Raw genomic sequence first — 12238 nt, 5'->3', positions numbered from 1 at the left:
AACAAAACAAAACAAATCAAAACAACAACAGCAACAACAAAACCTTGTCTATGGTATGTGGTGAATTGAAAATTAGTTTTGTGAGTGCATCTCCTTTTGGTTAGTGTGTAAAGTCTGTGTGCTGTGGGTTATAGGCTTGTCGAGCCAGAAAATGTTGGAAGGAGATTTGATTGATGAGAGTTTGGTCTCAGACTTTGGTCTCTTCATGCTATAGTGCGAGAAATAATATCATCATAATAATAGTTACAACAGAAAGCAATGCCTTAGGATTCCAGCATAAATAAAGATAATAGTAATATATAATAATAATCCCATGGTATAATATTCTAGCATAAAAGTGTGTAGTTCCAAATCCAAACCCAGGGGTGACAGTATCATCAGGATAAAGAGGATGTACCTGCCCTGAAGCAGGTTTAGCGTTTCCTGGGAACTAGTTCCTGCTCAGGTCCAGGTTCTGGGAAGTTCAGGGACCCACCATGTGGCTTACTGCTGTGTGTTCTCAGGCAACAGGATCAAAGCTTCTGTGTCCCATTCCCCTCAGGAGGTTATTCAGTTGGATCAGTTGCCTTCAGGCTGCATCTTTGTTGAGGTGATAAGAACTCTCTAGTGGGTTTTTCTTTAAAGCAAAATTCATTTAATTAAAAAAATCCTCTATGATTATGAAGTTGCCTTTCCTTTTTTCTCCATTAATAGCCTTTCTTTATGAATAGGTTAGTTTTAATGACCCTTATTTGGCAAAGGAAACCACCCCTCCAACATTTATGTTTTGAAATTTTACTGCTTCATAAACTCTAGAATGGTTGGTTTTTACTGCTGCTTATATGGAAGTTTTGGTTATTATAAAGGTGTGTTGGCTGAGGTTAGCATTGACTCAAACCAAGAGACATGAAATAAAAGAAGAACCAAAAGAGATGTCAACAAGGGGAAACTTCCTGGCTCCTCAAGCCAGGAGCAGCAGTGCAAGGTCTTGCCCTGGCCTCTGGCCTTGATTGTAACAGATGTGATCAAGTGTTAGGTTTTAGTGACCAACCAGCTAGGATCAGATGCCAGTGTATTCATTTATAAGGAAGAAAAACATTTCCAGGTAGGTTGGATGCTGGTGTTGAGTAATAGACCCATTTTCTCTACAGTAGAAAAGTCCAGATTATAGCAGAATATTGCTTAAAAATCATGAAATTGGACAGGTGAGGTGGTGCATGCCTGTAATCCCAGTGGCTCAGGAGGCCGAGACAGGAGAATAGAGAGTTCAAAGCCAGCCTCAGTAATGGTGAGGCACTAAGCAACTCAGTGAGACCCTGTCTCTAAATAAAATATAAAATAGGGCTGGGGATGTGGCTCAGTGGTTAATGCCCTGATTTCAGTCCCCAGTAAAAAAAAAAAAAAAAAAAAATCATGAAATTGAATCTAGGCCGGGAAGGAGGCATTGAGACCAGCCCTTATTCACCTTCATTTAGATGTGGGCATTGTCTGTTCCCTACTCATAGTCATAAAACATCCTCTAGAGCAGATCACTTATAGAAATCATCTATAAATGTAACTTCATTTCATTCCTGTATATTTCTTACTAGCTTTGTTCTTGCTGTATCTCAGGTTTTGGGTAGCTATATTAAAAATCTCATGTCATGAATTGTGCTTAATGAAAACAAACTCAAGAATTAGATACCTGCCACCTCCTGAGGTTGTGGTGACAATTATAAATGCATATAAATCATTTCACATGACACCTGGCACATAGTAATCAAACTAAAATAATTATAGTGATTTTTTTGGTTATAAATTTTAGTGCTAAAGATTTAGAAAAGGAAAAATTACAAAACAATGGGTTAAGAGGAGTTTGTAAAAAACTGTCCACTATTAAACATGCTTTCTGTGTCTACTACTGAGATGGATGACCTAAAACTTGGTTCGACGTCCCAATGCAGTCCCTCCATATCTTATGGCCATGGAACCTTTTATTAGAGCTGAAAATAAATGCTTAATACATGGTGTCAACTTGCAGTTATAGAAGGGAACTCTAGGGACCTGTCTGTCCTTGTCTGCTGTAGCCAGTCTATTCGGGCTGTAAGAGGCCTGTAGAGGTGGTGGCCTGGCCTCTGTACTGTTCAGCTGTGACTTTCAGAGCTCTCTTTCCAAGTTTCTGAGCCTAGAGGCATTTCGTGTTTGCTTTGGATGAAAGTAGTTAGAGCTGCTGTTAGCTTCTTTTTCACGTGAACATTGTAACACAAACATTTGAATTTCCACTATGATTTTATTATCCAACTTGTTTTGAAATTTTCAAGCAATCTCAAAGCTTTTGAGGAAGAAATGGGGTTTAAGTTCTAAATAAATAAAGGGAAAAAAAAGAGCCTTCCACAAGTTTTGGCAATTTATATTGGAATAACCTTGACATTTGCCTGTACACAGATAAAAGGAGCTTACTCATCCACGGATCAAATTACTTATTATTATTTGGCCCTGCTCCTCATCAGCTTTTATGCTACCCGGTGACCTTCATATGTCACTTATGACTTTTAAGAGTCATTGCCAATATAATTCAACAAATAATGATTAAAAAAAAAACTCTGCTAAGAATATTGCAGAGTTCATTTCAGAAAATGATTCAACTTGTTGCTGTGTGAGATTAGTTATAGAGGTGTTTTTTTTTTTTTTTTTTTTTTTTTTTGCAGGGAGGTCGGGGGATCTTGGGGGAAAATTCTTGGATTTAGAATGTATTTTAAAAAACTCACTTTGTGTCCACTTTTTGGATACTGTTTTAGTTTGCTAGAGCTGCCACAACAAGTACTGCAGGTGGTGTGCCTTAGACAACAGATTTCCCTCATCCTGGAGGCTGGGTGTGTTCTCAGGGTGATATCTTCTGAACAGCTCTCCCTGGCTTTTAGGCTGTTGTGTGTTCACGTGCTCTTCCCTATGTGCTTGTCTGTGTCTGTCTCTTCTTAGAAGGACCCCAGTGATATTGGATTAGGGCCCACCCCAATGACCTCATTTAACTTCAGCCCTTAAATACCCTATCTCCAAGTGCAGTCACGTCCTGAGGCCCTGGAGGCTAGACTTCAACTTTGAATTTTGTGAGTGGGTAGGGGGACAGAATTCAGCCCATTAGCTGATGCCTTTGACAGTACATTTTATGTCATAGGAATGCAGTGAGCATATCCATTTTCTCATGGCACAGCTTGGCTAAGCTCTGTGGTAGATGTTAGGTGAAAGATTAATTTTTTTTTTAACTTAAGGAGACTATGCAGTTGCCACCACCTCTGTATAAAAGTGCTGTGCATTGCTCTCTTTTTAAAATGCTTATTTTTCCCATTTCCTGTTTCACTTCTTCAGCCCTTAGGATTAGCTTCTTCAAAAATGAACGTATGGCCCCCCAAAATTATAGAACAACAGGAAAATGTTAGTTTTTAACAGATTTATCTGTATATTCCTTTCTTCTAAGGCTGTCTGTTCATTTAGAAGCATCAACTAAATATTTGTTTGTTCCAGTGAAGGAGATTAGTAAGACAGTTTTTAAAGGCTAGCATAGAACAACATCTCCTTAGCTATAGTTGTTTGGAATGGAAGGAGGGAAGATGTCTGCTTGGGGTGGGGGCAGAAATCTATTAAAAAGAAGGGTATCATTTACCCAGGAGCACTGTGGATGATAGTCACTGAAATGTATGATATGGTTCTGGGGGCTAGAATATGGGGCCTGGTGAACTATCCTTTCATGAAAAAGGTGATGTGGGAACATTGTAAACTCATGTCCTCTACAGTTGTTGGGTTAGAATAGTAATGAAAAGCCCAGAGGAACTCTTGAAGATTAAACTAAGAATGACACATTTGAGTTGTTTTTGAGAAAGGGGGAGATTACTTACTAAGCATGTGACTGTCCATCACATAAGCATGTGATATCTTCCCCTGGTCTCTCATTTGTTCCTTTCTCTTTCTAATAAACTGAGAATTAGAGGTATGCAGAAACTAGAGTTGCCCTCCTCTTGGGAAACTCTTTACAAATTAATAATGCATATCATTACCATAGCTTATGAATGTTCTTTGAATGTTGTTGTACCTACAAGCTAATAAAAGCTCAAGTCAGCTTGACATTGGGAATTGTAACTAGTAAGCATAGATGTGGATTAAAAATTAGTGAGCCTGATAAATTTGAGGTTGATTAAAAAGATAATTTGAATGACTATTGGCCTCCTTGTGTCCTTTTGAGCCGTCCTCCTGCCTCCTGCAGCGATGAGGTCAAGCTTTCTGGTTCCACCGTCTTTAATCTTTTGTTCCCAGATTTGCAACTTTTAGTTTGAGCCTGTAATTTTAAGATTTACTGATTTGGCTAATTTTCCCCAGGTTTTTTTTTTTTTTTGAGACAAGTTTTCTCTGTGTTGCTCACTCCTGGGTTCAATTGATTCTCCTACTTCAGTCCTGAGTAGCTGGGACTACAGAAGCTCCTCACCATGTCCGGTTCCCCCACATTTTCCTGCAGAAAAGTCAGTTCTTTCCATCTGAGCCACCACCCTTTTTATTTTCCCCCAGTAGAGTGCCCGCTTCCTTCTCAGCAAGAGGGCAGCCACAGGGGAAACAGTGGGAAGCCTGAGGTAGACCAGGAGCCTGAAGAGGCTCCGTTCTGCACTGCCTGCTGAAACTTACTAATATTTTATCTTTCCTGGCCTAAGTCTTCTTCCTTCCAGAATTATGGCTGTCATGTAGGAAAGGGAGCGTTTCTTTAGTAACATTTGTTTGTCTTTAATGCAGGTACTAACTACCAAGAAGAAAACTAGAAATGGCCCATCAGCCAATAGAGCAATGCCACATACACAGTAGTCATGAATTCAGGTAGTACAGAAGTAGATGGAACAAGAAGCAAAGGCCTTCTTTCTTTTCCTATTCTATTTTTTCTCTTTTTCAGGATCTTGTGGTTGTTTTGGAAAAAAGGCTAATACATATTTTAATATCTCTCTATATTTTTACTTTTAAGTTTACACAAGGATCATATAATACACACTTAGACACTGCATGCAAACTAGATCTTAGAGAGCTTCCGCATCAGCCCATGTGCCACATTTTAATATGGTTGCATACTAGATGCTTTCTCTTTATGAATGTATCATATTATGGACACTTATCCATTGTTAAAGCAAATGAGAAAAAGATAATTTTGAAGAGATAAATAATATTTTATTTTTACAATGAAATATGTATATATGTGGAGGGAGAAGGAAAAGTCCTGGACGGTCTTTCTTTACCTTCTTGGCAAATCAAGCACTGTAGATTAATGAAATATTTTAGTAAGGGGAATTTCATGATGAACACAGGGCTAATAAGAAGAAAAACATGTATAAGCAGTCCTGTAAAGACATTATAGAAATAAAATATTTACTAATACATCTAATAACATGTAACTGGAAATTTAAAAAAATTATCATCATAATGCTTAAAACCCATTTTAACATTCTGGACTCCTATTAATTCTGAATGTAAATTATTGAGGACTTTATAAATCAAAGCTAAGTAATAAAAATAAAGGTAGCTACACATATGTATAGCATTGATTTTAACTCAGATGGGGAATGGGAGATTTTTATTCAGTGGTGTTTACATGTGTATTTTTCAAATCTTTAAATAGTTTATTCTTAAATAGTTAAAGGAAAATTCTGAGCAGAGTTTATTTCAGCTAAGTTTAGAACTTTCCTAAAACAGATTTATTTGAACATAATTAAAGCCATTTTGTTCCTTGCTACTTCCTCAGATGCTTGCAAAACATCAGATAGCAAGCAACACTTTATGGTCATGAGCTTAGACATCTTCCTGACATTTTTCTCAGGAAAGTGATGGGAATCTGTTTCAGTGTATTTCACCAAAAAGTTTGCTTCAAATATAATTTGAAATAAATGAGAAGGGGGTACTTAATACATCTTTTATACATGGAGTAAAGTGGCACCATTTAGCATTCTGTTCTGGGTATATAGATGTGTTCACTTCATGGAAGAGTCACTGAATTTATGGTTCATTTACTTTTCCTTTATTGTATGTCAAAATAATTTATAAACTATTATAATAACTGGAAATAAAAATTTACACATTCTTATTTTGTGTGTTCCAGAATGTCATTCCCTCCCCCAGCTTTATTAATTCATCCATCTATTTGACTGGGCAATTTTTGTAGTTTGCAAGGATGTACACCTGTAGTTGATTTTTCCTGTTATATAGGAGAGTGTCTGCATAGTTTTCAGATATTTGGTCTTAGAATCTAACCATGAATTCCTCTATATTAACCAGCTTAATTTTGTATAACATTATCAAATTTTGAAAGTATACATTTGAAGATTTTGAGATGTTTTATTTTTAACTGTTCCTGAAATGACATTAGTAAATAGAAGCTATGAGCATTTTCACGTTAATTTTGTAGCTTTTAAAATCCTACTCTTTTCAAGTATCTCTGTCTCAGAAATCCAAGCAGCGTGAATCTTCTTTTTTAAGATAAACAGAACCAACGAAGATCTTCAAATCATTGTTTTCCCAAGTTCCCTTGTCTTCAAAACAGTTGTGTAAATGGAGACTCTTAAGCAGGCATCTGCTTTTATGATACTATTTGTCTTTCCAACTTCTGTCTGGTAAGTTGGAAAATACCTATTCCTCTTAAACTTAAAACCTATGAAGTTTTCCTCAAGGAAGGCTTTATTTTGTTTCAGTCTGCTTAGTCAGGTACTTTGGTGAAATCCTGTTTTATCTAGTAATGGTAGAAGTGTATTTTGATATGAGATGTAATTTCATTTTGGAAAATAACTCCTGTGTTGCTTCTAAGTTATACATACTTAGAACTTATACTTACTTAGAAGACGAAGAATGAAAACCCTGGCCATTGTGTAATGTGACTTCTAAAAGGTGCTATGCCTTCTAACTCAAAAACCTATTCCACCGTCCTGTTAAACCTTGTCCCTAGCCAAGCCGTAGGGTTCTGTTCTGGTTCACTCTCCCTGAACTTTACAGCATCCCGCCTATGGCCCTGCCAGGCCTCAGGTGCTATTCCTCTGATTTTCCCTGAAGGACCATCTCAGATGCCAGCTAATCAGATTTGTCGCTTCTCTTCTGTCCTGTCACTCCTACCATATAACTAGGAGAGTTAACTAAGGACTGTGTTCCAAGACCCCGTAGATGACTGAAGCCAAGGATAGTACTGAACCCTACATATACTAAGGTTAAATACATAAATATACATACTGAGAGATATGTATATATACACACACACAAATATATGATAAAATTTAATGTACAGATTGAGCATAGTTAAGAGATTAGCAATACCAATAATAAAAGCAGAGCTGCTATAACATATACCGTAATAAATGTTTTGTGAATGTGATCTCTGTCTCTGAAAATACTTCTCAAAAGTGATAAACAGGCAGGTAGCATGAACAGCTTGAATTCTCTGGGTGAAGGGACGATTCAAATCCCAGGCGGGATGGATGGGAAGGTTCCATATTTCATCATGGTACTCAGATGGTGCAATTTAAAACTTATGAGTTGTTTATTTCTGGAATTTCCTGTTTAGTATTTTTGGACTGAGGTGGACACCTGATAACCAAAGCTTAGGACAGAAACCAGGGATGAGGGGAGAACTGTGTAGCAGCAGTCATGGTACATTATCCTTGTGTTGGCTTATGTGGCCTGTGACACATAAAGTCGCCAGTCCTTTGAGGACAGGCCCTTGTGCTGTTATCCATAGTGCTAGCAAGATAGGTCATTTACAAAAAGTTTGTTGTACAGAATTGAGGCCTTTGACTGTCAGGGCTTTAAGTGCCAATTTGTTTGTTTCTCCAAAATTTCCTGACTTAAGGTTTGTGCTCTTGTTTCCTGGGTATTCAATGATTGCCTTTTCCTTTCCCCTTGGCTACAGCCTACCTGGTGATGTAATGCCCAGCCTTTTACTTTTCAGCATTTGGGTTTGGTAGAAGATTTGATTAGGGTCACAAAAAAATTGTTGGTTAAAAAGAAGCTTTAAATTGCCTAAATATTCATTTGTTATGATTTTTTTATTAGGAATGAACTGAGAAATACTGTAAAAATGTTGTTTATCCTGTAGTGGTGAAAAGACATGAATTAAATACCAGTATATCTACTAAATTGCTAGTGAACAGGAAAATCTGAAAAAATATGATTAATATACTAGTTGGTTTAAATCTTGTTACATGCTGTTTCAGTTTTATAATGGTTTGGACTTTGAGTGACAACTACAGCCAAAAGTTTCCCTTAAAACAAGTAAGATTCAGTAAAGATTTACAATGTCTTTGAAGAACTTTTAAAAAATGCATTCAGTTGACTTCTCACCATTCAGTTCCTTGTTTTGGAAACATTAACTAGGACATGAAGAATATAGCCAAATTTTGTTTCAAAAGCTGATAGATGAAATCTCAGTTGATTCTTTTGACAATGTTTGAAAGGTTGTTTTTTTGTTTTTTTTGTTTTGTTTTGTTTTGTTTGTTTTTTGTTTTGTTTTGTTTTTTTTCTTCTCATTTGACATGCAGCAAGGACATATGGGCGAAGGAGAGGTAACATTATTGTTTCTAACTTTTGAATGTATTGGTTGTGTTTGGAGAGGACCCAAGCTTGCACTTTCTATAGCCTTTGAGGGGAAGGAAGGGGTAAGGGAAGGCAAAGCACAGAAACACAGCTTTGATCCTCCATGGCCTCTGTGTCCTAGTTGGCATTCCAGACATTGTGTTTTGAAGGAGTTAATGAGCTCTAGTCAAATTGCCAGAATGCTGGGATTTTGATTTAAATTCATGTGACTTCCCTATATTACATTAGATATTCAACTTACTTATATCTAAAGATTCCCCCCCCCCCTTTTCCTTTTGAGGGAATTTCTTGGGAGAAAAAAAAATTTTAAAAAAATTTAAAAGCAATAATGTAGACTAGTCTCAAAATACCTCATTATCTTTGAGGCTCAATTTCACTTAAAGTAATTTGGGTCAGCTGATTTTACTAAGTAAGCATAAAACATTTGGTTTAAAATAAGCTGAGCTAAATAAATGACTTCCTATATATTTCAAATACTGGGGTGGGGGGGAGCTCTAGAAGTGTTAGGGAATCTTAAAGACTCATTTCCTAGAGGTGCCTGAATAAACCTTATTTTTGCTGTCTGTAATAGTTTTGCCATTTTCCAAGCAAGAAGACAGTTAAATAGCTAAGATGTAAAATCTAAGTGATTTTTGAAGATCATTCAGAAAACAATATCTAATTTTATAATTACTTTTTGTCTTCATTTGACATGGAATTTAGGATAAATGTGCAATAAAGATACTGTTATTGTTTGTGTTTAGTAATGAAAATTAAAGACAAGGGTGGCTGCAAAAGGGTATTGGGATGTTCTGATAAGGGAAGAGCACTTGAAATAAGTTTTAGAGGACCCATTAGCAAGTTCCTTTTATAGATCTTAGATGTAAATTGGCAGCTGAACAGTGACAAAAAGCAGTGTTTGAGAGATTTTGCAGTTATTTGTAGCTCTGTGTTTTGTTGATGGTGTACAAGTTCCTATTTTCTGTCAGGTAAACATGGGAAGACTGTCCACACAGAGGCATCTCTGGTCTTTTCTCCTTTTCTGGCAATATCATTTTCAAACAACAAATTTAGTGACTAGTTTTTAGAAATAGACAACATCCTTGGTGAGCTAATAATTACTCAGCTAATAACAAATGTGTCTTTAGCATGCCTGTGGGTCTTATATTCAGACAGTGAACTTGGGTATCAATAGTAGGTGGGTTTTGGTTGTATCCCCTTAGTAAAGGTAAACAAAATGAGCGTTCACTTAAAAATTGACTTGTTCATTTTAAACCCATTCTTAGAGGAAATTGGGCAGGCTGTGCTATTTGATCTGTTGAAGAAATTTAAGGGCTTAGCATCTTACAGTCAGATCCCATGCTTAGTGTCCATATCTAGTGTGCCGGTGGCCCTGGGGCCCTGCCAAGGCAGTGCAGTCTGCTGCCAACTGCTTTCAAAGGAGTGCTCTCTCCTGCTGGACTTCCCTTTCACCTCGCTGAGGCTTCTGGGTCCCAGTGGGATACTCGAGCAGCCCTCTATTTAACCATGTACTTTCTCTGACTCAGTTGGGACTTAAAGGTGATGGGGACTAAAGAGCATATCTAAGTGATCCTATTATTCAGTGAGAAAAGTAAAAGCAGTTTTATTGGATCTGCTGCTTTCCTTGTTCTTATGCATAGTAATCAGTGACAAGCAGCATTTCCTGTTAGCTTTCTGTCCTGCTTTCTATTTCAGGTCAGTCTTCATTGTTCCCAATGGAAGATGGGTTCCTGGATGATGGCCGTGGGGATCAGCCTCTTCATAGCGGCCTTGGCTCCCCTCACTGCTTCACTCACCAGAACGGGGAACGGGTCGAGCGGTATTCTCGCAAGGTGTTCGTGGGCGGATTGCCTCCTGACATCGATGAAGGTATATTTAGAAAAAACTGTCTACAGTAGGGTGCCTGTGGTGGCACATAGTAGGGCTCTCGTCTTTATAGCTGCGGTGCCATCTGACTCCGGGAATTCAGGCTCCATGGCATTGTTGTCTCCTGCCTTCCTGTCCTACAGAGCCTAGGTGCAGTGGTGAGGAAGGCAGGCTGCGGGGACCTGCTGAAGCAAGGGGCGCATTCAGTGAGAAAGAGCCGGGTTGCTGGGAAACGGGCAGCCATTCTGTTGTCATGAGCACACGTGGTGCTGCTCATCCTGCCTTGGCCAACTCAGTTATGTGTCTCCATCTTTCTTTCCCACCTTTTATAAGTGCTTCATAAATGTGCAGTTCATTGTTTCAGACTTTTAAATCTTAGGTTAATAGTGAACTTTTGATAAATGTAGCCTACAACTGTAGCACAAGAAAAGGAATCTTAAAAGTTATTCATTCAGCAAATATTTACTTGCTTTCTAAATGCTGTGCACCGCCCTCAGGCTTGTTTACAACAGTAAACAAGATGGAATGTCCTTGCTTGCATAGAGTTGATATTCTGGTTAGGGAAGGCCCATTAAAAATATGTACACATGCAAGAAAATACCAGAGTAAGTATTGAAAGCAAACATGGTGACCTGAGCTAGTGATGCAAGTGGTGAAGGAAAGCCTCTTTGTGGAGGTGAAATGTGAACTGAGACTTTAGTAAGGAGCCAGCCATGCCAAGGGTTAGTGGGACCAGTTATCTAGGAATCCACAATTCATCTCTGGATCTAAGTAACTCTAAGTAAAATTCAAAGTAGACATATAGTGATCATATATCTTGGTTGCTTTCTTCCAAACTTCTTTGGTCTTGGTTTCCTGAATGGAAATGGAAGTAAACTAATTCATATTTTAAGAATAGAGCAGGTTTCTCTAAAAATCTGTTGGGTCCAATAATAATATTTAATAACTCACCATTTAGACTGGAATTAAAACTTATCAAGCCACTTCATTTTCTACAAGATGATCAGTCTTTTGGAAGGCTGAGACAGTAATGGTTCTGAAAAGTCAAAGATTGAAATAAACACAGGGTTTGGTTTGTTTTCCCCCCCACACACATAATGAAATGTCTTGGGGAAATTTCAATTTAGTCTGAAACCATCTCTATCCTTTCCTTAGCGAGCATATCTTAAAGAGTATTGTGTTCTATAGAATTATGTTCTAAAAATTTCAGGATTTATGAGGAATATAGAGGCAGATCATTTAAAACCAAGTGAATCTGTACCTGCGACATGAACAAAAAGAGAATTAACCACTGGACATGTCACAGACATGGATGTGATGATGGCCGTGGGGATCAGCCTCTTCATAGGACCAGCGCTGCAGGGTTGTGAGGACTCAATGCAGCGTGTGTTCTGGGTAGAACTCCGGATCAAAAATTGAAGGAAGAATCTCAGCATGGCAGGGGCAGCCTCAGGGAGTACTAAATATGTCCCAAGGGCAGTGTGAGAAGAAGCAGAGGGAACCGGGCCTCTGGACCTGAGGACATGCAAGTGGTCAGATGTCCTTCAGGGTTGGAGATGCACCTGTGGTGAGAGAGCCCTGGTGGTCCTCGTTCCAGTGTGCTTAGAGCAGAGTGGGGCTTACACGCGCATCTCTGGAGCCCGGGCTTTTGTCTTTTCTGATGGCTGTCATTCTCTTTTCCATGTTCGGCTGACGTCATTCTCCTATTTACCAGTCTCACGTGAGTCCCCTTTAATGTAGAAACAGGCGTAGCAGAACAGACTGTCCGCTTCACAGTCTGGGGGAAATGAAAACAGTTCCTCCAGGATGGAAT

At 38.3% G+C, this 12238-nt stretch overlaps 1 protein-coding gene across 2 annotated transcripts in view; it reads left to right on the top strand.

The window, feature by feature from the left end:
* Nucleotides 1–12238, top strand: part of Cpeb4 (cytoplasmic polyadenylation element binding protein 4) — a 65684-nt gene that overhangs the window by 40911 nt on the left and 12535 nt on the right. For both annotated transcript variants that reach the window (XM_027938593.3, XM_027938592.2), the window contains one exon: nucleotides 10255–10428. In XM_027938593.3, the coding sequence (XP_027794394.1) occupies nucleotides 10255–10428 (174 nt within the window). The remainder of the gene's footprint in view (nucleotides 1–10254; nucleotides 10429–12238) is intronic.

Source organism: Marmota flaviventris, chromosome 5, assembly GCF_047511675.1.
Source record: "Marmota flaviventris isolate mMarFla1 chromosome 5, mMarFla1.hap1, whole genome shotgun sequence".
NCBI lineage: Eukaryota > Metazoa > Chordata > Mammalia > Rodentia > Sciuridae > Marmota > Marmota flaviventris.
Note: the sequence above shows the minus strand (reverse complement) of the source record. Positions and strands in the feature narration are given on the sequence as shown.